At 41.5% G+C, this 24,044-nt stretch overlaps 1 protein-coding gene and 1 non-coding gene across 7 annotated transcripts in view; both read right to left on the reverse strand.

Moving 5' to 3' along the window:
* The window catches only part of AHCYL2 (adenosylhomocysteinase like 2), a 217,336-nt gene that overhangs the window by 18,365 nt on the left and 174,927 nt on the right, over positions 1-24,044 (reverse strand). For all 6 annotated transcript variants that reach the window (XM_033194896.1, XM_033194895.1, XM_033194899.1 and 3 more), the window contains 9 exons: positions 23,607-23,750; positions 23,073-23,173; positions 15,517-15,619; positions 12,165-12,259; positions 9,054-9,160; positions 7,095-7,211; positions 6,407-6,470; positions 5,840-5,928; positions 2,156-2,226 (listed from right to left, as the gene is read on the reverse strand). In XM_033194896.1, coding sequence (XP_033050787.1) covers positions 2,156-2,226; positions 5,840-5,928; positions 6,407-6,470; positions 7,095-7,211; positions 9,054-9,160; positions 12,165-12,259; positions 15,517-15,619; positions 23,073-23,173; positions 23,607-23,750 — 891 coding nt within the window. The remainder of the gene's footprint in view (positions 1-2,155; positions 2,227-5,839; positions 5,929-6,406; positions 6,471-7,094; positions 7,212-9,053; positions 9,161-12,164; positions 12,260-15,516; positions 15,620-23,072; positions 23,174-23,606; positions 23,751-24,044) is intronic.
* On the reverse strand, positions 6,616-6,677 carry LOC117073839. Its single transcript, XR_004433396.1, has one exon. It is a non-coding gene; the product is annotated as a U7 small nuclear RNA (small nuclear RNA).

The raw sequence follows: 24,044 nt of genomic DNA on the forward strand, positions 1-24,044 counted from the left end.
GTGGCTCATGCCTATAATCCTAACACTGGGAGTCTGAGGGGTGGATTGCCTGAGCTCAGGAGTTCAAGACCAGCCTGGGCAACACAGTGAAACCCTGTCTCTACTAAAATACAAAAAATTAGCTGGGTGTGGTGGCGTGTGCTTGTAGTCCCAGCTACTTGGGACCACACATCCGGCTAATTTTTGTATTTTTTTTGGTAGAGACAGAGTTTTGCCATGTTGTCCAGGATGATCTGAACTCCTGGGCTCAAGTGATCTGCCTACTTCGGCCTTCCAAAGTGCTGGGATTACAGGTGTGAGCCACCACACCCAGACTGAAAATGTTAAAAACAGAGTTACTATATGATCTAGCAATTCTACTCTTAGTATATACCCAAGGGAACTGAAAATATATGTCCACATAAAAACTTGTATTCAATGTTCACAGCAGCATTATTCCTAATAGCCAAAAAGGGAAAACAACCCAAATGTCTACCAGTTAATGAATGGGTAAATAAAATATGGTATAACCATACAATGACACATTACTCAGCAAGAAAAGGAATAAGGTACTGATATATACCATCACATGGGGAGGCCCTGAAAACATCCTGCTATGAGGCCAGTCATAAAAGACCACATATTGAATGATTCCTTTTTTTTGTTTTTTTTTTTTGAGAAGGAGTTTTACTCTTGTTGCCCAGGCTGGAGTGCAATGGCACAATCTTGGCTCACTGCAACCTCTGCTTTCCGGGTTCAAGCAATTCTCCTGCTTCACACTCCTGTAGCTGAGACTACAGGTGCCTGCCACCACATCTGGCTAATTTTTTGTATTTTTAGTAGAGATGGGGTTTCACCATGTTGGCCAGGCTGGTCTCGAACTCCTGACCTCAGGTGATCCACGTGCCTCGGCCTCCCAAAGTGCTGGGATTACAGGTGTGAGCCACCGTGCCCAGCCATGAATGATTCCTTTTTTAAAAAAATTATCATTTTTCCCCCCTTCTTTTGGCAGGTGTTGCTATAATTCCATTTACATGAAATGTCCAGAATAGGGAAATGGTGGTTGCCTAGGGATGGGGTATGATGGAAGATGGAATAAGGAGTGACTGCTAATGATATGGGGTTTCTTTTTGGGGTGATAAAAATTTGATAATTGGGATGTTCCACAACTTTACTAAAAGCCATTGAACTGTACACTTTAAAAGGGTGAACATTACAATGTGAATTACAACTCAGTAAAAACATTAGATTGTGGTGATGGTTGTACAAACTGTGAATTACTAAAAAACAGTGAACACTTTAAATGTGTGAAACGTGTAGTAAATCAATTACAGCTCACAAAAAAGCAATAAAAAAAAAAAAGGTCCAGGCTGGGCAGGGTGGCCCATGCCTATAATCCCATCACTTTGGGAAGCAGAGGTGGGAGAATCACCTGAGGCCAGGAGTTTGAGACCAGCCTGGAAAGTGAGACCTCATCTCTATTTAAAACAACAAAAGAGATCAGGGGATTGATAAGAACCAAGAACAGCTTCTTATGGTCCCTCTTCTCTGCCCCTATTTCTCCCTGAGGCTACAACGACAAATTTTTTTTTTATTCTGTTCGATTTCCCCCTCTAAAATAGAATTATAAAAGAAAACCAGTGTTCCTGTAGTTTATGGTTCTACATAAAAATAAGTATCTTACCCTAGAGGAAACCAGCCATTTCTGCATATTCTTTAAAACTCAAAATCTACCTCTTTGGGAATTAACAGAATAACCTCTTCTACTCTAACTATGAAAGAATTTGTCTCTAGCCTTGCCTTAATTACATACTAGAGAGAAACATACATCACTTTTGGAGGTAAAATAAGAAATCAAGTGTACATTTAAGATCTGGCTTCCCAAATAAAACTTTATAACTGAATCTCATCTCTAGCTATCTCCTAGGATGAATGGAGATACAACAGTTGTCTTAAAGGGTGAAGAAAAACGTTTTTACATAGGAATGACCTAATCGTATACCTCTGGTCAGAGCTCTAAAGAATTAGGAAGAATATGAAAGACTGACTGGCTTTGTGGGCTACTATCTCTCTCTAGCTTTTAGAGTTTGGTTTTTCAGAATATGTCCAATCATCTTGCACTTGCTCCATAAAAACATTCCCAAGTGCCACCCCATTTAAAATGTCATTATCATACCTGTACAGGTAATAACAATGTCCACTTGTCGGATGACCTCATTTAATTTCACCAGTCGAAATCCATCCATACTGTTGAAATAAAGTATGACCAATTAACCTAAACAGGCAGCTGTGGAGCCTTTTAACACAGGACTTCAAAAGCTAATATCAAGTTGCTGTCATTTCTTGAGATAGCTGAACTATTCTTAGAAGTGAAAAATCCAAACAATTTCCTTAGTTCATATAAGACAGAAATAAAAGGTTCCTCTGCATCATGGGACTTATTTCTTCCTGATAATAGGGAGCCAGGGGCTACCATGAGATTCCCTGACTGAATTTCTAGAAACTGTAGAGGCCGGGCGCGGTGGCTCAAGCCTGTAATTCCAGCACTTTGGGAGGCCGAGACGGGTGGATCACGAGGTCGGGAGATCAAGACCATCCTGGCTAACACGGTGAAACCCCATCTCTACTAAAAAATACAAAAAACTAGCCGGGCGAGGTGGCGGGTGTCTGTGGTCCCAGCTACTCGGGAGGCTGAGGCAGGAGAATGGCGTAAACCTGGGAGGTGGAGCTTGCAGTGAGCTGAGATCCGGCCATTGCACTCCAGCCTGGGCGACAGAGCGAGACTCCGTCTCAAAAAAAAAAAAAAAGAAAGAAACTGTAGAAAGTGCCACTTAGCCATTTAACCAACTACCCCCTTGAAAGTGCTCTCTCCAAGATCATCAGTGATTTCCCGAAGGCCAAACCCAAGATTTCTTAGACTCTTAACTGTTTTTTTTTTGTTTTTTTGTTTTTTTTAAGAAATGAGATCTTATTATGTTGCCCAGGCTGGAGTGCAGTAGCTAGTCACAGGCATAATCATAGTGCACTACAGCCTCTAACTCTTGGCCTCAAGCAATCCTCCTGCCTCAGCCTCCTGAGTAGCCAGGACTGTTGGCATACACCACCATGCCCAACTTCTTAGATTCTTACATTATTTGATTTCTTTTACTAAACATTATTTGTCTTCTTAAAACTCTATACCCCTTGGACTCCATGATACATCTCTCCTGGTTTTCCTCTTACTTAATTGTCTCTCCTCAACTTCAGCCAACCTTTGGATATTGGTGCTCTGCAGGGTTATTCTGTTCTCTATTTTTTCAGTATAGAGAACCATATTCTTCCCTTGGCTGCAAATGACTGCTTATAGATGGCTGATTTTTACATTTGTATCTTTAGCTTAGATCTCTCTGAAGCTTCATAGCCAAGGATCAAATTAGCTACTGGAGAGCACCTCATGAATGTCCCAGAAGGATCTCAAACTTACTGTGTTTGAAAATAAACTTATTATTTTCTCTGCACTCACAACCTCATTTATTTCTTCTTCTATATTTTCTATCTTGATCAATAGCATCACTGTTCATCTATCTGAGTGAGCCATATAAACAAGAATGTCCTTGCTGCCTCTCCCTAATTGAAGTTGTCACCAAATCAGGCTGACTCTTTTTATTTAATTTCTTAAAAGTCTCTTTCATCTGTCTTCTCTTCTCTAATACATACTAGCATTGCTTAAGTTTAGGTCTTATTCCTTCTTGCCTAAATTACTATAGTAACCCCTGGCACAATCTCATTGCCTCTAGGTTTATATCTTTCTAAATCATTTTGCAGAGTGATTTTCCTAAATGCAATTTGGATCATGTCATTTCCTTGCTTAAAAGACTTCAGTGAGACTGCCTGTTCTTAAGGATAAGGCAGGATTAGAATAAGACCCAAATACTTGCAGTAATATGTGATTATATTGACATATGACTCCCATGACTCCTACCTTAGATAGGACCACTCCCCCAAATGTATCCCATCTGCCAACCACATTAAAATATTTCCAGCTGGCCGGGCGCGGTGGCTCAAGCCTGTAATCCCAGCACTGTGGGAGGCCGAGACCGGCGGATCACGAGGTCAGGAGACCAAGACCATCCTGGCTAACACGGTGAAACCCTGTCTCTACTAAAAAATACAAAAAACTAGCCGGGCGAGGTGGTGGCGCCTGTAGTCCCAGCTACTCGGGAGGCTGAGGCAGGAGAATGGCGTGAACTCGGGAGGCGGAGCTTGCAGTGAGCCGAGATTGCGCCACTGCACTCCAGCCTGGGTGACAGAGCGAGACTCCGTCTCAAAAAAAAAAAAAAAAAAAATTTCCAGCTTCCTAAATCTGCCATGCTATCTCCTTCCTTGGAGACAACACACATGTTCCCTGTACCTGGAATATACTTCCACACTAAGAAAACACCTAAACAAATGTCAAGACTCTGCTCTGTTGACATCTCTTTCTACCCTGCTCCCTTGCTCCTTAGTAAGCAATTTCTCCTTTATGCTCCTACAGAAGCATGTGCCGTTTAACTCCATGACAGCACTTACTTCACTGCACAGTGGTTATTTGTCTGTGTGCTTCTAACAGCCAGACCTTATCTCATTTATACATTCATCTTATTCATTCTCAGCACGTAGCACAGTATCTAATGCATAGTAAGTGATCAATTCATGTCTATAGGATAATTTGAACAGTATCACAATTTGTATTAAAACATGTTCGGGTTCCTATAATAAACCCTTAGTGTACTAGAAGGATGATGGTTCCCCTAGGCCACAGACACTTGGACTCTGCAATAGTTTTTAAGAACAGTGGTATTTCCCACCCTGCTGAGGATGGCAAGAGATAATTTTAATAACAGCTATCATTTAGTGAGCATATATTATGTGGCAGCAGCTCTGTGCCTTATATAATTATGTATTTGTTATATAATGTATAATATAGAATGATAATTATTATTTTGAGACAAGAGTCTTGCTGGGTCACCCAGGCTGGAGTGTAGTGGCATAATCACAACTCACTGCAGCCTCAAACTCCCAGGCTTAGGTGATCCTCCTACTTCAGCCTCCCAAGTAGCTGGGACCACAGGCATGCACCACCACACCCAGCTAATTTTAAAAAATGATTTGTAGAGATGGGGTCTCCCTATGTTGCCAAGGCTGGTCTCGAACTCCTGGACGCAGGCAATCCTCCTGCCTCAGCCTCCCAAAGTGCTGGAATTACCAGCATGAACCCATCACACCCAGCCTATGTTAATTATTATTTTACTGAACTCTCACAATCCTATGAGGTAGGTATGATTACCCACATTTTATAATAAGAAAAGAACTATTTTTCTTTTTAAGTTTTAATTTTAGAATCATTTCAAACTTAAGAATTATAATACTAGTGTCAATAATTCTCATATACCCTTCACTCAGAGTTAGTAGATTTTACCCTTAATTGGGATTGGTCTAATGTTTCCTCACAATTAGATTCAGGTTATATATTTTTGGGAGGAATACCACAGAAGGGCTATTTTCAGTGTAACACATCAGAAGGCATCTGATGCCTGCCAATTTCTTTTCTGATCATTATTTGAATGACAAGTATTACACATGGAGAAAGTAAGGGGCTACTTGTTCTCTGGCTGACAGAATCCCTGTTACTATCTCCACAGGATTTCTAAATTTTCACTTTTCTGATAGTCTCTGCTTTCTCCAAGCAGAGCTCCTTGACCTTTTTGAAAGGCAGATGCTTAGAGTTAGTGGCAGCCTCTCTGAGGATCTGGACTCCTCTAAAATAAAGTGTGGCATCAACAAGGCCATTCTTTGGAGACAGCTCCAAGATTGCAAGTGAGATGGTAGTGTAGAGGCTTACCAGGCTTGCAGGGCACAGATGGGGTCAATTTCAGTTACATACACAATGGAGCCCATGGCTTTCAGGGCAGCACAGCATCCTTTCCCCACCTGAAGAAGGGAGAGAGCACACATATTAAGGAAAGTCACCAAGAAAACATTTTCTCAAAGCTTCTGGGAAAGTGCACCCTCTCTTTCCACCTCCAAGAGGAATTTCACTGAATACATTCATACTTGGGGAAAACAAGAAGAACAAATAATTGAATACAGCTCATAAACAAACCCCTGGCTCCTGCTTATCGCATTCATGTGCACAAGAACACCCACACTCATGATTCATAATCAAAACACAAGCTAAAAAGAACATCACAAACAATGGTACTGGAGCAAGTCAGAAAATCAACTTAAGGAAAAATGGTGGCAATGCAAAGGGAAAAAGAAAGACTACTTTAACCAGAGGGCCTCTGAAGTTCTTTTTCTCATCTAAAGTGGTAATGAGAGTAGTCATATGTCCGTACAAATAAAAAATTCCAGAATATTTCAACAAAATCCATTTAAAACACCTAATAAATGAAAGGTTAAACTTCACCTCTCCATAGCCACAGACTACCACTTGCTTTCCACCAAACATCATGTCTGTTGTCCTTTTAAGTCTAGGGGAAAAAAAACACATTAAATCAGAAAAATTTTCTCTTGTTTCTGCCTTGAGGTTAGATTGAATCTCTTTGTTTTCATGGGGTTTTTTGGTTGGTTTGTTTTTCATTTTGAAAGAAAGTCTGGTTTCTTTTTTTTTTTTAAAGGGGTTTTCTGGTAAAGACCAGAAAACCTGCTAGACAAATTCTAAAAGAGCTGTAACACTGAAAGTCTGGTTTCCATCCTAGAGAAACTAATGACCAGAAAGAAAGGTTGAATAAAATACATATTTTCTCACTCCCTGCCATCCAATCCTATATGTAAGGGTTTTTTTCCTTTTTTTCCCCCCTTTCTTGCAAGTGGTGCAGAAAGGAAGAAGATGTAGATGACACAGTAACTTTTAAACATAAAAGCAACATACATTTATTAGATAATGTTTTGAAAATATAATATTTAGAAATAGAAAAGATACAAAGGAGAAACTAAAAATAATGTAATTTTAATTTACGAGGTGACAAAGCTCTGGCTTAATGGAGACATTATCCAGAGGTGCTATATGAATCCTTTCCAGAAATAACCAAAGCCCAAAAACTTAGAATCTCAACTTGACAACACAAGTTCATCTCAAAGATAATAAACAATACCCATCAAGAATTGATTCACGGCAACAGTAGAGGTTGTCAAATTTCTGTTTGGTGACTGAGTCATTGACATTCATGGCTGGAACACACAGCTTCCCAGCTTTGGACAGTTGGTACAGCCTGAGGATGAGGGAAGCCAAGAACAAAAAACATTGGGACGTTACAGTCTACCATTGCTTTCATAGCAGGCCCCAGAAACACGATGATTGGGTAGGCATGAGAGCGTTGAGACATGACTAGTTTCATCCTATTAGGTGGCCACTGAGAAACAAAGAGTATCTTTCCAGAGCCTGCATATATAGCTTCACAATAAAGATTTTATTCAAAAGTCATGTGGGGAAAATCCTTGACCCATCTCTAAATTTTAAGGCCTTCACTGGAGACTATAAAAAGTGGGTGAGTGGGAGCGGGTTGAAGGTTGAAAAATTACCTACTGGGTACAATGTTCACTAAACCTGCACTGGTCTCACTGCCTGCCGGTACTACAAGTGCATGAGACTACACCTGGCTGTTTGTGTTTTGTTTGTTTTGAGATGGAGTTTCACTCTTGCTGTCCCTGCTGGAGAGCAATGGTGTGATCTTGGCTTAGTGCAACCTCCGCCTCCTGGGTTCAAGTGATTCTCTTGCCTCAGCCTCCTGAGTAGCTGGGATTACAGGCATGTGCCACCATGCCCAGCTAATTTTGTATTTTTAGTAGCGATGGGGTTTCTCCATGTTGGTCAGGCTGGTCTCAAACTTCCCACCTCAGGTGATCCGCCTGCCTCGGCCTCCCAAAGCGCTGGGATTACAGGGGTGAGCCACTGAACCCAGCCTTCCAGCATTTTTTTTTTTTTTAATAGAGACAGGATCTCACTATGCTGCCCAGGCTGGTCTCAAACTCCTGGACTCAAGTGATCCTCCCATCTTGGCCTCCCAAAGTGCTGGGATTACAGGCATGAGCCACTATGCCCAGCTTAAACTGTGTATTAATTTCACTCATCTTTTTTAATTATAAAAGGAGTAACTTTAAGTACTACTTTAAAAACCATGCTTAATCCCACTAATCTACTGCAACAATTTTAACTTTCAAATACACTTACACTTTGTTTTTTGGCTTTTTTTGAGACAGAGCCTCACTCTGTCACCCTGGCTAGAGTGCAGTAGCGTGATCTCAGCTCACTGCAACCTCTGCCTCCCAGGTTCAAGCGATTTTTGTGCCTCAGCCTCCTGACTAGCTGGGACTACAGGTGCGCGCCACCACACTTGGCTAATTTTTGTATTTAGTAGAGATGGGGTTTCACCATGTTGGCCAGGCTAGTCTTGAACTCTTGACCTCAGTTTTGTACATTCAAAAAGATGATAATGTATTGAAGCAGTGATGGTGGCTGGTTCAGAATTTACTTCCCGAAAACTTTTTTCACACTTTTAGTTCTTTATGGGTGAAATAAATCATAGAAATGATCACAGAAATTGAACTGAAATAATTCCAGTTTTACTCAGAGAATTATTGCTCATTTGAGAAGCAGAACCCTATGTCCTTGCTTTCCATGTAAGAATGTAAGCTCTAAGATAGCAGAGTTTTTTTGTCTGTTTTGTCTACTGCCAGATGCCTAGCACCTAGAGCAGTTCCTCGTTCATTGTAGAAGTTCAATAAATATTTGTTGAATGAATGAATAAATGTGTCCAAAAAGGACAAGAAGTAATTGTTTACAATCACTAGAAAACATAAGGACTTCACTTGTTCTCCCACCTGCCCCCTTCTCACTATTTTAGGTTCATTATTTGTGTTGTTAATTAAAAAAAAAAAAAACGAGAGAGATCTGGTCACCTCAAAGTAAGGTGAGATCTGGTCACCTCACAGCAAGCTGAAATGTTGTTACCTCATAGCAGGCTCCAATTTTTAACACGTGTTTTATAGGTATGTGTTTATAAGATTTTATGTCTAGACTGCATAAAACCAGGTATGCCCATGTCAAATCTTACCTATGAACTCCAGTAACACTCTCCTCTACTATGCCCTTGATTTTCTTAAACATGTTGGGATACTTTTTATAAATCCAGTGGGTAAGATCCCCTCCATCATCCAAGATCTGCAATAGTAAGCATCAATAACATCATTCACTTTGCTGAACCCTCAAAGCTTCAGTGCTTCTCTGGGTCTTGCATCCCAATCTAATTAGCAATTTACAGATATTTAAAATTTCCCACATGGTTATGCAAAGTAACTTAAAGCCAGAGTAAATGAAATAATCTGCCAAACAGTCATTATATTGAAGTAAAAGACAATGAGAGGATAAAGGCCAATTGTAATTCACACAGCCAAACAACCCTCCCTATGATATATCTACTGCATCAAAATATACAGCAACTAACTGAGGATTTTCTTATGGATTGATAAATTGTGGTTATCTAGGCCACTAGATCTTGAATCTACTATAGGTATTCAGAAAGCCTAAATGGATTTTAAATATATTCAGTCAAGACTTAGTTTAAATAAAAGGCCTCAGTTTACACAGCCTCTTAAGAAAAAAAGAAAAATCAATCAATAAATGGTCATATAATTAAGTCTCCCTCTCGGAACAACGGCTTATAAAACTGTATTCCATTAACCTTCTCTTCTCCCAAAGTATAGGCACTCTCCCACCCAAAATATCAGGCAGCACTGTAGGGTTTTGCCTAGCACAACCTCACACTCTGTACAAACCAAATTAAAAATAACCAGGGAACCGTGCAGCATGTAGGTGTGCAAGCACGCCTCTGAACAGCTCATCTATCACTATTTCAGGTTGGGATTAAAGATAAACACAGTGCTGTGCCCACTGGAGCTTTCATCAGCAGAGAAAAGCTTTTCAATTATAAAGATAAAGAAAAACCAGCTTAGAACACTATTAGGCACGAGGCTGTGATACTTCAGTCCTTCGCTAGGCTGTCAGAAGTATTTAGCAGGATTCTGCAAATTGTTCTACCCATCCTCCTGGAAAGTCCCACAGAACTGGGTTGCCCTCTGCTGACATGCACCCATCTTGCAGTCCCATCAATTATCAACACTGCTGTAAGTGCCAAAACTGCCATTCTGGACCCCAGAGTACACAAAATCCCCAACCTCATGTCTACCACCTGATCTCTTTTTCGCTTTTGCTCTTGCTGTTGACCTATTTTCTCTCCCTCACTCAAACATTGCTTGAGAACCAGAATTCAAGTTAGGACTCTCATCAAAGCTTTTGTACCTGCTCCATACTACAAGTAGAAACCCCCAGAACAGATGCCCCAAGAAAGCAAAAGGCTCTTCTGAGCTTCTCTCTCCCATTCTCCATGTATGGAATCCCTCACGAAGTTTTCCCTTCCACAGAAAAGATAAGAGACAAGAGAGATTGAACAACTGGAAACTCTGTGTTGTAAGTCTCACTATTCTCATCCACTTTTCCCTTTTAAGGAAGATATGATACAGACAGGTAGTTGCTGTCTCTAAGATTTACTTAATGAACTCTGCCCATAAGTCTCACCATGTAAATCTACTGCAGGAAATTCTTGTCATCAGGAAATCTTCCCGAGGTTGGGAAGTAAGGAAAAGTACTAAATCTTGACAGAATCCAAAGAGGTATGGGTCCTGTTTTCTGGGGTGACAACTGTTTTTGTCCTTGTCTTACTCTCTTTATTAACCTTCCTAGCAGTTTGTGCTGGTTCTACAGTTTGTAATGTTCTCCAGATAAAATCCTAATGTCCTCCCTGGGTTCCTGACTTTAAAAATCAATGTTTTATTCCCAGGAGAAACTCCCTGGCATATCTGCTTTAGCATCTGTCAGTCACACTCCCTCGTGTCACTATTAAAACTGTTGGAATGAGCTGACTCATCTTACAGCCACTGTCAAGTCTGCTCCCCCACCCCTTTAGGATATGAAGGCTCTAACCCAGCTTCCTCAAACAAGCCTGATGCAGTGTGACCTGGATCACAGAATTCAGAAAGAAGCTACTTCTCTGCCATGCACCAAGTGAGGCCTGCTCTGCAGCCTTCAGCAGCAAGCAATGGCTGGACCAGAGCTTCAGGGATTCTTTTGTCAATACGTTCCCTAATTTCTGCCCCCTCCCCCAAGGGGAGGGGGCAAAATTATTTGCAAAATAGGAGCACCTCATATTTTGTGTAGCTTTTTGGGGAGGGGGCTGGGGTGGGGGCACGGTTTCATTCTCTCACCCAGGCTGGATTGCAGTGGTGTTATCTCGGCTCACTGCAGCCTCCACCTCCTGGGCTCAAGTGATCCTTCCACCTCAGCCTCCTAAGTAGCTGGGACTACTACTACAGGTGCATGCCAACACATCCTGCTAATTTTTGTATTTTGTTGTAGAGACAGTGTCTCCCTATGTTGCCCAGGCTGGTCTCGAACTCCTGGGCTGAAGGAATCTACCTGCCTTGGGCTCCCAAAGTGCTGGCATTAGAGGCCACCACACCCAGCCCTTTGTGTAGCTTTTTGCCTCTTTGCAAATCTAATGTGCTATCAGGCTTCAAGACTTGATCTAAAGAATAACACAAAAATAAAAATGAAGCAAAAATTACAACCCCAAAACTTTACCTTGCTGTCTTTTTAAATGTGGGGAATGAATATAAAGAGAAGAAACTTGAACTTGGAAGGTCTTCAGGTTTACTACAAATTTTATTTTATTTTTCTAGTCCTGACTCACATGACAAGTATATGGATTCTAGAGAGAAGGCTAAGCATCTCGAGAGCTCTGGGGTGGTGTGTTTGGGGTTTTTGGTTGTTGTAAGTGGGGGGAGTAGGCAGTAGCAGGGGATGGAAACTCATTACTCTTGCTTTTTAACCAGCCATGTGTGAATCCTGGGCAGCACTTTAATGTTTCTAATGAATATAAATGCTTCCAACATTAGAACCAATAATTAAGGCACTTTGAGGTTATAAGAGCTTCAATACTCTTGGGGTACCCGTAGCATAAGAATCTAGTTCTGCTGGAAATCCAGGTACGCCATACAGAAATGAAGCCATTTTCCTTTCTTCTTGTTGGGAAACCCTCTCCCAGGCCATAACCTCCTCCCATCCCCATTCCTGACCCCTACAGAATTGTGTTAGCAGAAATCTGACCCACCATGTTTGGCTGCCAGCCCTCCACATTCACACATCTATCAATGCACCACCAAAAGTCATCTTCTGACTCTCCCTTCCAGGCAAAAACAGGAAATCCTGAGAAAAAAAGGAACAAAGAGAAACCATTGAAGACCAAAAGAGGCCGACCGCCAAACTGTAGTGAGAAGAGTCTGGTTTTTCCTAATTTCCAACTCTCCCATTCTGCTATAATCCTTGGATTGGCACTCTTCACTGATTGGCATTGCCTTCAGCCCCGTCATCCATTCCTTTGTCTTTGATGGTCATTCTGCTCTTATCAGCCCCATGAGGACAAGTAGAATGGACAAAAGTATGACAGTTGTTTAAATGTAACGAGAGGGGGCCAGGCACAGTGGCTCACTCCTGTAATTCCAGCACTTTGGGAGGCTGAGGTGGGTGGATCACCTGAGATCAGGAGTTCAAGGCCAACCTGGCCAACATGATGAAACCTGTCTCTACTAAAAATACAAAAATTAGCTGGGCATGGTGGTGCACACCTGTAGTCTCAGCTACTGGGGAGGCTGAGGCAGAAGAATCGCTTGAACCTGGGAGGCGGAGGTTGCAGTGAGCCAAGATCGTTGCCACTGCACTCCAGCCTGGTGGACAGGGCGAGACTCTGTCTCAAAAAAAAAAAAAAAAAAAAAAAAAGTGACTAGAGGGAAAAGAAAAACCAGAACAGTTACTTCTTGATCCACTCAAACTGGCATTCTCACCATTTCCCAATTACACTTTAACTTTTTTTGCTTCTATACTTTAATCATCCCACCCTATTATTAAGAAAAAAAAACCCTTACGTGTTTCTCCACTTGCTGAAACGCTACTATAATTCATAGCCCAGTTAAGTGTCATGTTCCTAACGAAGCCTGATTAACCCAGCTGGAAATGAGCGCTCAATGAATCTGAACTTTTCTTTTTTTTTTTTTTTTTGAGACGGAGTCTCGCTCTGTCGCCCAGGCTGGAGTGCAGTGGCCGGATCTCAGTTCACTGCAAGCTCCGCCTCCCGGGTTTACACCATTCTCCTGCCTCAGCCTCCTGAGTAGCTGGGACTACAGGTGCCCGCCACCTCGCCCGGCTAGTTTTTTGTATTTTTTTTAGTAGAGACGGGGTTTCACCATGTTAGCCAGGATGGTCTCGATCTCCCGACCTCGTGATCCGCCCGTCTCGGCCTCCCAAAGTGCTGGGATTACAGGCTTGAGCCACCGCGCCCAGCCTTTTTTTTTTTTGAGACGGAGTCTCGCTCTGACACCCAGACTGGAGTGCAATGGCACCATCTCGGCTCACTGCAACCTCCACCTCCTGGGTTCAGCCGATTCTCCTGCCTTGGCCTCTTGAGTAGCTGGGACTACAGGTGCGTGGCACCACGCCAATTTTTGTATTTTTAGTAGAGACGGGGTTTCACCATATTGGCCGGGCTGGTCTCGAACTCCTGACCTCATGATCCGCCCGCCTCAGGCTCCCAAAGTGCTGGGATTACAGGTGTGAGCCACTGCGCCCGGCCTCTTCCTTTTTTTTTTTTTTTTTTTTTTTTTTTGAGATGGAGTCTGGCTCTGTCCCCCAGGCTAGAGTGCAGTGGTGCAATCTCGGCTCACTGCAACCTCTGCCTCCTGGGTTCAAGAGATTCTCCTGCCTCAGCCTCCTGACTAGCTGGGATTACAGGTGCCCTCCACTACCCCCGGCTAATTTTTGTACTTTTAGTAGAGACGGGGTTTCACCATGTTGGCCACACTGCTCTTGAACTCCTGACCTCAGGTGATCCACCTGTCTCGGCCTCCCAAAGTGGGAATCTGAACTTTTCTAAGCCTCTTGTTTGTGCAGTGAATATAGATTTATAATCTGTCATGGCATTTATCATATATGTCCTTGTATCATCATTATTTATAGGTGTGTATTATCTCCTCACCAAAATATAAGATTCTGGGGGTAAAGACATTGCCTCATTTGCCCTTACAGCTCTTAGAGTAGGTCAGTAAGCATTTATTTAAAAAAAAGAAATGGGGTTGCTGGGCACGGTGGCTCACGCCTGTAATCCCAGCACTTTGGGAGGCCAAGGCAGGCAGGTCACCTGAGGTCAGAGTTCGAGACCAGGCTGGCTAACATGGTGAAACCCCGTCTCTACTAAAAATACAAAAAATTAGCCAGGTGTAGTGGAGGACACCTGTAATCCCAGCTACTCAGGAGGCTGAGGCAGGGGAGTTGCTTGAATTCGGGAGGCGGAGGTTGCAGTGAGCTGAGATCACACCATTGCACTCCAGCCTGTGCGACGGAGTGAGACTCTGTCTCAAAAAAACAAATAAATAAAATAAAAATAATAAAATAATAAAAATAAAAAATAGAAATTAATTAAATTAAGAAATAAAAAAAAATGGGCTGGGCATGGTGGCTCACACCTGCAATCCCCGTACTTTGGGAGGATGAGGTGGGAGGATCACTTGAGGCTGGCTGTTTGAGACTAGCCTGAGCAACAGAGCAAGACCCTGTGTCTTCAAAAAATTTTTTTAAGTTAGCTGGGCATGGTGGCATGTGCCTGAAGTCCCAGCTACTCAGAAGACTGAGGTGGGAGGATCACCTGTTCCCAGGAATTGAAGGATGCAGGGAAACACTATTGCACTACTGCACTCCAGCCTGGGTGACAGAGCAAGACCCTGTCTCTACTTAAAAAAAAAAAGGAAAAGAAATGAATGCGATATACAATTCACTGGGGGTATTTACTATTTGTATTAATAAAATATTAAATATTTTTCTGTCATATATACAGCCATAAAATATTATAAATAAATAAATTAAAATGAAAGAACAAATGAAACGCTGAGCTGTACTGCCAAAGAGTAAAGGCAAGAGGCTGGCAAAGTCCAAATTTCTCTATTTCTTTTGTCCATCAACTACTAGTGGATGCTGTGATCAAATATTAATCTGCCAGGTCAAGTCCTCTTTACTCCTGAAGCAGAAACACCAAACATTAAGTCAGGGCAAATTACTTGCTGGAAAACCAATAGGGTCACAAAACTAAGGCTGAAGCATTTTCTCCTGTAATCCATGTTACCTCAATGAGTAGTGTTCACTAGTGCTCTGCTATTAGTAAATTAGTGAGTCAAAACAAAGCATTACCTAACAAAGGAATATTAGACATAGGTAGATATTTGTCAACTGTAAAACGGCAAAGTTAACTAGATCATATTTGACAAGCGAAGGCCAGAAAAAGCAAATTCATCAAGAATTGAGATCTATTTCTTCCAAGATAGTTCTTTTATTGTCAACCTTCTTTAAAGATTTATGCTGAAACAACAGAACTTTTTGGAGACTTACTTTAGCCAAAGGCACAGAGAACAAGCTCTTACCACTTTCGGCTAGAGCAGCAGCCACTTCATTGAGAGTGGAATAGATGTTGCAGGCAGCCCATCGGCACTGGGCCCCCAGAGCACCCAGAGTTTCCATAAGTACCTGTATTAAAGACAAAGCAGGGGATGAGCAAGCCTGGGCCAAACACCTAGTCAAGGAGATAAAGTTTATATATTTTACAATCAGAAAATACAACAGGAATGACTTAGGCCAGTGATTTTCAAATTGGCCTCTACAGAACCTCTTCAGTATTCTAAGAAGAAGGCAAGTATTGGGGGAAGCCATGGGAAGACGGAGGCTCCAGCTGACTCTATGTTTTTACCAATTTAAATTAAGCCTCCCCATAAGATTTAATAAATCAAGGACTTCAGAGCCAAAACTTTTCTTAAAAAACACAGATTTACAGTTCTGCTTCTGTTTAGAATACACAAAGCTACAAGAGAAGCTCCCACCTTAACGACATGAAAAAGCTGGGTAGTTACTAGGAAGACTGAGGTGGGAGGACTGCTTGAGCCTGGGAGATGGAGGTTGTAGTGAGTCGTGACTGTGCCACTGCACTCCAGCCTGAACAACAGAGCGAGACCCTGTCTCCAAAAAACCAAACACATGGCCAGGCATGGTGGCTCATGCCTGTAATCCCACTTTGGGAGGCTGAGGCGGGTCATTACCTGAAGTCAGGAGTTCGAGACCAGCCTGGCCAACATGGTGAACCCTATCTCTACTAAAAATACAGAAAAATTAGCCGGGCATGGTGGCACACGCCTGTAGTCCCAGCTACTTGGGAGGCTGAGGCAGGACAATGGCTTGAAATGGTGAGACAGAGGTTGCAGTGAGCTAAGATTGCACCACTGCACTCCAGCCTGGACAACAAGAGCAAAGCTCTGTCTCAAAAACAAATGGCTCGGCGCAGTGGCTCACGCCTGTAATCGCAACACTTTGGGAGGCTGAGGCAGGCAGATCATGAGATCAGGAGATCGAGACTATCCTGACTAACATGGTGAAACCCTGTCTCTACTGAAAACACACAAAAAATTAGCCAGGCATGGTGGGGGGTGCCTGTAGTCCCAGCTACTTGGGAGGCTGAGCCAGGAGAATGGTGTGAACCTGGGAGGCGGAGCTTGCAGTGAGCCGAGATTGCGCCACTGCACTCCAGCCTGGGTGACACAGCAAGACTCCGTCTCAAAACAAAACAAAACGAACAAACACATACACACAAACCCCCAAAACTGGGTAATCTACAAAGCCAAACTCTTCTTGAGCCCATCAAAGAGCTGAGGCCGTAAAGCAGAGCTGAGGCTGTAAAGCACCAAAGTGAACTGCCCTCCAAAGAGTGACAAATCCTTTTAAAGAGAGAGGGAAGACTGTTTCACCTTTGGCAGTGCATGTGAGGAAGAAATGGCTGCCACAGATGAGGATAAATGTCAGCTAAACTTCTGAACAATTAGAAAAGGCTGGGTGTGGGAAAGTGTGTCAATGTGGAATTTGTTGAAGCTCCAGGCACAAGTAGATTTCCCATTCACATGCAGGCTGTCTTCCAGAGGCTTCCACCCAGTGCTCAAAAGAAAGACTGGGGCAAGGAAGTGATTGGCTGTGCTCAGAAACAGACAGGAAACTTGGGCACTTCCCTGTACTCTTCTCTCATAGGAAGAAAAAGCCTCAAGCTATAGGAAGAGCAGGAAAAGTGGGTCTGCTATTAGGGACCAGGCAAAGATCCACTGTTTCTGGAGGAAGGCAGAAGCAAAAACTCTCTGCCTCTGGGAGAGGCACAGGAAAAACTCTTGGGCCCAGGACCGTTCACTGATACAAAGTAAGGATCTGCTACCTTTCTAGCTCTCCAGGAAGGGCAGGAAAACATGTCTTACCCAAGATCCACCACAGATGCAAGGCAAAGTTTGGCTGCTACAGATAGGAGAGGCAGGAATATTGAGAAAGCCCTGCCCTCACAGAGGTCTGCCTAAGACTGAGACCGCACCAGAGATCCAAGAACCCCACTTGCCCTCACCGTGTGCTTAGCCCCAGGAAACAAGGAGCAGCAGTCTAGTGCGGCAGATGGGACAGGTACTTGAAAAGAGTACACTTCTCTGGCACACATGTGCAGAAGTAGCTGAAAACTGAGGGTAAAGCAGAAACACTGAGGAATGTCCTTTGGTAACCTCAAATTACAAGGTTATAGCAGTCCACTGCTAGAGGAATTTGAAGCCTTTGTTGGTATACAACAAACTCTAAATCCAGCCCAATTCATGACTATAATGAAAACTAATATACTACCACTCAATTAAAAATGTCAGGACATATAAAAAGTAAAAAAAAAAAAAAACAACACTGTCAGGAAATAAGTAAACAATAGAAGCAGGCTCTCAGATGAGCCAGATGTTTGATCAGACAGGAGCTTTAAAATAACTATGATTAATATGTTTATGTTATTTATTTTTACTTTTTTAGACACAGGGTCTTGCTATGTTGCCCAGGCTGGAGTAATATGTGTATGTTAAAGGACCTAGTTGAGAAAGACAGACAACATCTATGAATAGATAGAAAATTTCAGCAGAGATGGAAATTATAAAAAGTCAAATACAGGCTGGTGCGGTGGCTCAGGCCTGTAAAGTCCAGCACCTTGGGAGGCTGAGGTGGGCGGATCACCTGGGGTCGGGAGTTTGAGACCAGCCTGACCAACATGGAGAAACCCCATCTCTACTAAAAATACAAAATTAGCCGCTTGGTGGCACATGCCTGTAATCCCAGTTATTTGGGAGGCTGAGGCAGGAGAATCGCTTGAACCCAGGAGGTGGAGGTTGTGGTGAGACAAGATTGCGCCATTGCACTCCAGCCTGGGCAACAAGAGCAAAATTCTGTCTTAAAAAAAAAAAAAAAGGCAAATACAAATGCCAGAAAAAAAAATGTCAAATTAAAAGTTCCTTCAACAGGTTTATCATCAGACTGGGCACATCCAGGGACAGAATCAGTGAACCTGAAGATAGACCAATAAAATTTACTGAACTGAGCCAGGCACAGTGGCTCATGCCTGTAACCCTAGCACTTTGAAAGGCTGAGGCAGGAAATCACTTGAGGCCAGGAGTTTGAGACCAGCCTGGGCATCACAGCAAGATCTCATCTCTACAAAAAACTTAAAAAATTAGCCGGGCATGATGGTACATGCCTGTAGTCCCAGTTACTTGGAAGGCTGGGGCAGGAGGAACGCTTGAGCCCAGGAGTTTGAGGCTGCAATGAGCCTGCAATGATTGTACCATTGCACTCCAGCCTGGGTGACACAGTGAGACATGACTCAACAAAACAAAACAACAACAAAAAAAGAAATTACTGAACTGAAATACAAAAAGAAAGACTGGCAGAAAAAAATCAGAACAGAGTGCTTAAAATCTATGGGATCTATGGGAATCTATGGATTCTTTCCCTCTTTGCCTTCTGGAACTCCAATTACATGTATGGAGAGGAAAAAAAGAGGATCTGGGAACAATGACATTTCAAAACCAAACAGCACATTAGTGCCCAGATCCACTAAAAGGAGCCAGGCATTCTGGGAGAAATGGCTGATTCCAAGAGTAGGACATGGAATGTTCAAGATAAGCTTAGGTGATCTTGTACCAAAAGCAAGAAAGTGTTCAAAGAATGAAAGCGATATGTCAAAAGACAAAGAAGTCACAGAAGCCACACTGAAGAGGCTCTCCCTGGTCAAACTGGTAACAAGATGATCATGTAAGTAAGTAATGATAGTAATGGATTATAACCTATTAAATAAAATAGGAAACAATGATTCCATACAAATAAAAATAATGAATAAATCAAAGATAAAGAATGAGATATTTACAGTTTCATAGTACTACCTCACATAAACATATTAATTCTATTTTTATTTATTTTTGAGACAGGGTCTCACTCTGTCACCCAGGCTGGAGTGCAGTGCAATCTCAGCTCACTGCTCACTGCAATCTCTACCTTCCGGGCTCAATCACTCCTCCCATCTCAGCCTCCCAAGTAGCTGGAACTATAGGCACGTGCCACCACACCTGGCTAACTTTTGTATTTTTTTGTAGAGATGGTGTTTTACCATGTTGCCTAGGCGAGTCTTGAACTTCTGGACTCAAGTGCTCTCTGCCAGCCTTGACCTCCCAAAGTGCTGGGATTACAAGCGTGAGCCATCGCACCCAGTCTAAAAAACATGTTAATTATAAACTGAGAAAAATAACTTTTACAGAGGAAAATCCTGGCAGACACTACCTCAATCAGGGGATTAAAGTGAACATCATCAGTTCTGGGACAAATTGAAATCATGTGCCACCTGACAGGATGTATCACTTCCCTGTATTCCCACCATAGATGCATAGCCTGAATCTCATAATGAGGAAGCATCAGAAAAATCCAAATTGAGGAAATTCTACAAAATAATTCATCTGTAATCTTCAAAAGTGTCAAGGTCATGAAAATCAAAGAAAGACTGAGAAAGTGTTCTATACTAATGAAGATTAAAAAGACATGACAGTTAAATGTGACATATAACCATGGACTGGATTCTTTCGTTAGAAAAATATTATCAGAACAACACGTGAAACTCCAGTGGGATCTAAGGATTGGATGGTAATAATGAATCAATGTTAATTTTCTACTTCTGATGGTTATACTGGTTGTACAGGAAAATGTCCTTGTTTATAGAAAATATACACTATGGTATTTGGGGAATGCTACAGTCTGAATGTATGTTCTCCTCCTCCAGAGTCATATGTTAAAAACTAACCCCTAGGTGACGATGGTATTAAAAAGTGATTATGGAAGTGATTGGGAGGTGATCAGACATGAGAGTTCTACGCTCACAAATGGGATTAGTGTACTTATAAAACAGGCCTGAGGAAGCTTGCGTTCCCCTTTGGCCATGTGAGGGCACGTAGAAAGCACCATCTATGAGGAACAGGCCCTCACCAGACACTGAATCTGCTGGCGCGTTGATCTTGGACTTCCCAGCCTCCAGAACTGTGGACAATAAATATCTATTGTTTATTAATTACCCAGTCTAAGGTATTTTGTTATAGCAGCCCAAATGAACTAAGATAAGGGTGAAAGAGTATTAGATTGGCAAACAAAGCAAAATTTCTTTGTAGTTATTTTTTAAAGGAAAAAAATGTGGAGTGGAAACAATAAATTAATATTAAAATGGGTAAGCTAATTGTGATTAATCCATTCAGGAAAAAAATAGAAAAGGAACCATGAAGGGTGGTAATGCTCAGTGGGCCTAAGGGTAAAAAACAAACTAGATGTAATTCAGCAACATGAGACAGTAGAGAAGTACTTACTATTTTAAGCTACCACACTGAAGTCTCATGTCGCTGACTGAGCAGGCCAAAAGAGATTCAAGAGTGTTTCTGTCTTGATTCATTAGTCTGTAGCTCCAAAATAGATAGCTTTTCAATTTATTATATTAATTTTGGGCAGTCAAGGTACTCTTTTCCTTGGAGAACATATAACCCAGAAAAGTCTCATAGTGAAGATGCTAATAGTAGCTGTCTGTACCTTGAGGAATCTCTAATGTTCTGAATCAGGAATGTGACCACATAAGTGTTGTGCTTTGGGAGACATGATCTTTGGAAAGCTGATCTAGCCACACAGATGACCCAGATCTTATGGATCCCCATAAAAGATTCCAGACCATTGCTCAATATTCCAATTTCCCTATAGTGGTCTCATTATGGTTAGCAACTCCATATATACTGCATCTCTGGTGATAAAAGAGGAGATCTAGAAAACTGTGGGGGCATTTTTGGTTGCCACAATAATTGGAAGGAGAGTGCTATTGGCATTTAGTGGGCAGGACCAGGAATCTCTATATTCTGAGTGTCTCAACAAAAAACTGTGTCTGTAGCTGGTACAATTTTCAAACGTCAAAACGAAAGTTCACATGGGTGAAAGACCTATCTACAATTATCTGAGTACTCAAACCTAATTCCACTTTACAGATTAGCAAAAAGTAGTTTTGTAGTTTTAATACAAAACAATAGTTTTTCCAGGAATGTAACAGCTATGTAAATGAAGAGAAAACTTGTACTTTTTGTTGTTCTTGTTGTTCAGAAGTTTACAAAAAGTTGTTTACTATTTCAGAAAATCATGGCAATGCTGCTCTGATGCTCTGGAATCAGTAACACATTTCTTTCTGTCTTCAAATAATACTATTTCAAATAATACTGTGAAATAGTACAAATATCTGATTGTTCTACTATAGTTGTCCTCAAGTATTTACATATTGAAATACACATTAAGTATTGCACTTTTTTCCTCCTTCATATTTCAGTTAAGATTTCATATTGATTTTTTTTAAAGATTATATGTACCTATACATATTATATCTGAATTTCACTTCAGGATAATTCAGGGACACTGCAAAAAAAAAATGTTTTTTAATAAAAAGGGGACATTAAAACTGGTAAGAATAAGGTAGGAATCACTGGTGTAAGCAAATCATGGTAATTCCAGGCCCCTTGCTAGGACTGATGGAGTACAGGCACGTGATCCAGTTCTGCCCAATGAGACATTATGGAGTATCCTGGAGGGACTTCCCTTGAGTGAGGAAGAAATGGTCCCTCTTCTTTTTCATGTCAGTTTGTGATGACTAGAAGAGCTGTAAGCATCTTGCTATCAGCTTGAGGGTGAAGTAAGTATACTGAGGAGGCAGCTCCAAGAGAATCAGAGAGGTGAAGCTGGAGCCCTGAGATCCTGCATCTGAAGTCTACCTTCCCTTTGGACTTTCTGCTATGTACTGTGATAAATTCCTTTATGTGACATAACTTTTCTTACAGTCTATTGTTACAATTGCTCTCTTTTATTTTGAGTTACTGTTGTTTATTTCTTACTGTGCTGAATTTATAGCTGTCTCTCCGTATCCTCAGGGAACTGATTCCAGGACTCCCATGGATACCAAAATCTGAAGATGCTCAAGTCCCTTATATAAAATAATGTAATGTTTGCATATAATCTGTGCACATCCTTCTGTATATTTTAAAGCATCTCTAGGTTATTTATAATACCTAATACAGTATAAATGCTATGTAAATAGTTGTTATATTTCTTATCTGTTATTTTTTATTGCTATATTATTTTATTTTCTGAATATTTTTGATCTGCAGTTGGTCAAATCCTCAGGAAGCAGAACTGGTGGATATGGAGGGCCAACCGCATAAATTAAATTTGATCATAGGTATATATGTATAGGAAAAAACATAATATATATAGGGTTCAGTACTGCCTGAAGTTTCAGGTGTCCACTAGGGGTCTTGAAACTTATCCCCCACAGACAAGGCAGGAGGACTACTATATATTGAAGTTAAAATCTTGACTCTGTGATTTCTAGCTGTATAGCCTTAAACAAATATTTTAGGGACTCTGAGCCTCAGCTGCTTCGTTTATAAAATGGAAACAAGAATACCTCCTTTATATGGCTACTATAAGGATTAATGTTAAGCTCTTAACGTGGTGCTTGGCATGTTGTAAGCTTTCGGTAGCTCGTGGCTATTATTAACTATTGTTATTAAAAGGAGAAAAGAAAAGAACTCACAGCAGTCTGAGCAGTGATGTGTGTGCAACCCACGATTTTGGCTCCAGCCAAAGGCTTTTCTCCTTGAGCTCTCTTCCTCAAAGCCATCAATGCAGGCATTTCTGAAAAGGCCCAATAAATACAGCAATATTAAAGAAGAGGGAGTAAGAGATAAAAGAATAAACAGAAAAACTTATTTTCTTAAGTTAAGATCCTTCCCCTGATCAGGTTAGATTAGGTTTCTCCAGGGATCAAGACATTAAACCTGAATTTTCCTTTATAAAGGGCTTTCAGAGGCAAATGCTCCAGGGTTCTGATTCTCTATATTACTGTCCTTATCCAGTCTCTCTCCCCTTTTTTTTTTTTCCCAAATATAGGGTTCCTTCTAGACTTGCCAGATTTTCCCAGTGTTTTCTGAACTCATATTTCTTTTGTTATAAGTATTCTTATCACATAGAAATTTCACAAGCTACCAGACCCCAGACATAAAAAGGGATTAATACAGACAAAAAGACACAGGCAGGTTAAGAAGGAAAAGGTGCTTGTTTTCTTTACCTTGTTCAGCAATTTCAATTTCTCTTCGTCCAAACTCTGCCTGTTTGATGTTCTTAACACAGAAGTCACTGCTTCCCTTAGAGTTCTTTTGCTGCTTGTCCCTGGGGGATGTCTCATCATCAGAGCTATCTGTATATGAAGCCGCTGGAATGACAGAATAAAAAATGCTCAGGGAATAAAAAAATGCTTCCTCTAAAATTCCAAACCACAGAGCGAACTGAGGCTTCTCTAGCCACCTAGCGCCATATAAATTTTTTACCTCTGGTAAGCACCTACATGCTATACACAGACCAGAAGAGGGAAGCTGAAAGAGATTGCCAAAGACATTCTTCCTGGATAGCCTTAACTTGAAATTAGGGTTAACTTCATCTTCAGAACATACAAAGGTCCTTGAATATGCAAAAAGGAAAGGTTACACCATGGTAACATTAGGTGAAA

The sequence above is a fragment of the Trachypithecus francoisi genome, unplaced genomic scaffold (assembly GCF_009764315.1).
Source record: "Trachypithecus francoisi isolate TF-2019V2 unplaced genomic scaffold, Tfra_2.0 Lachesis_group4, whole genome shotgun sequence".
Lineage (NCBI taxonomy): Eukaryota > Metazoa > Chordata > Mammalia > Primates > Cercopithecidae > Trachypithecus > Trachypithecus francoisi.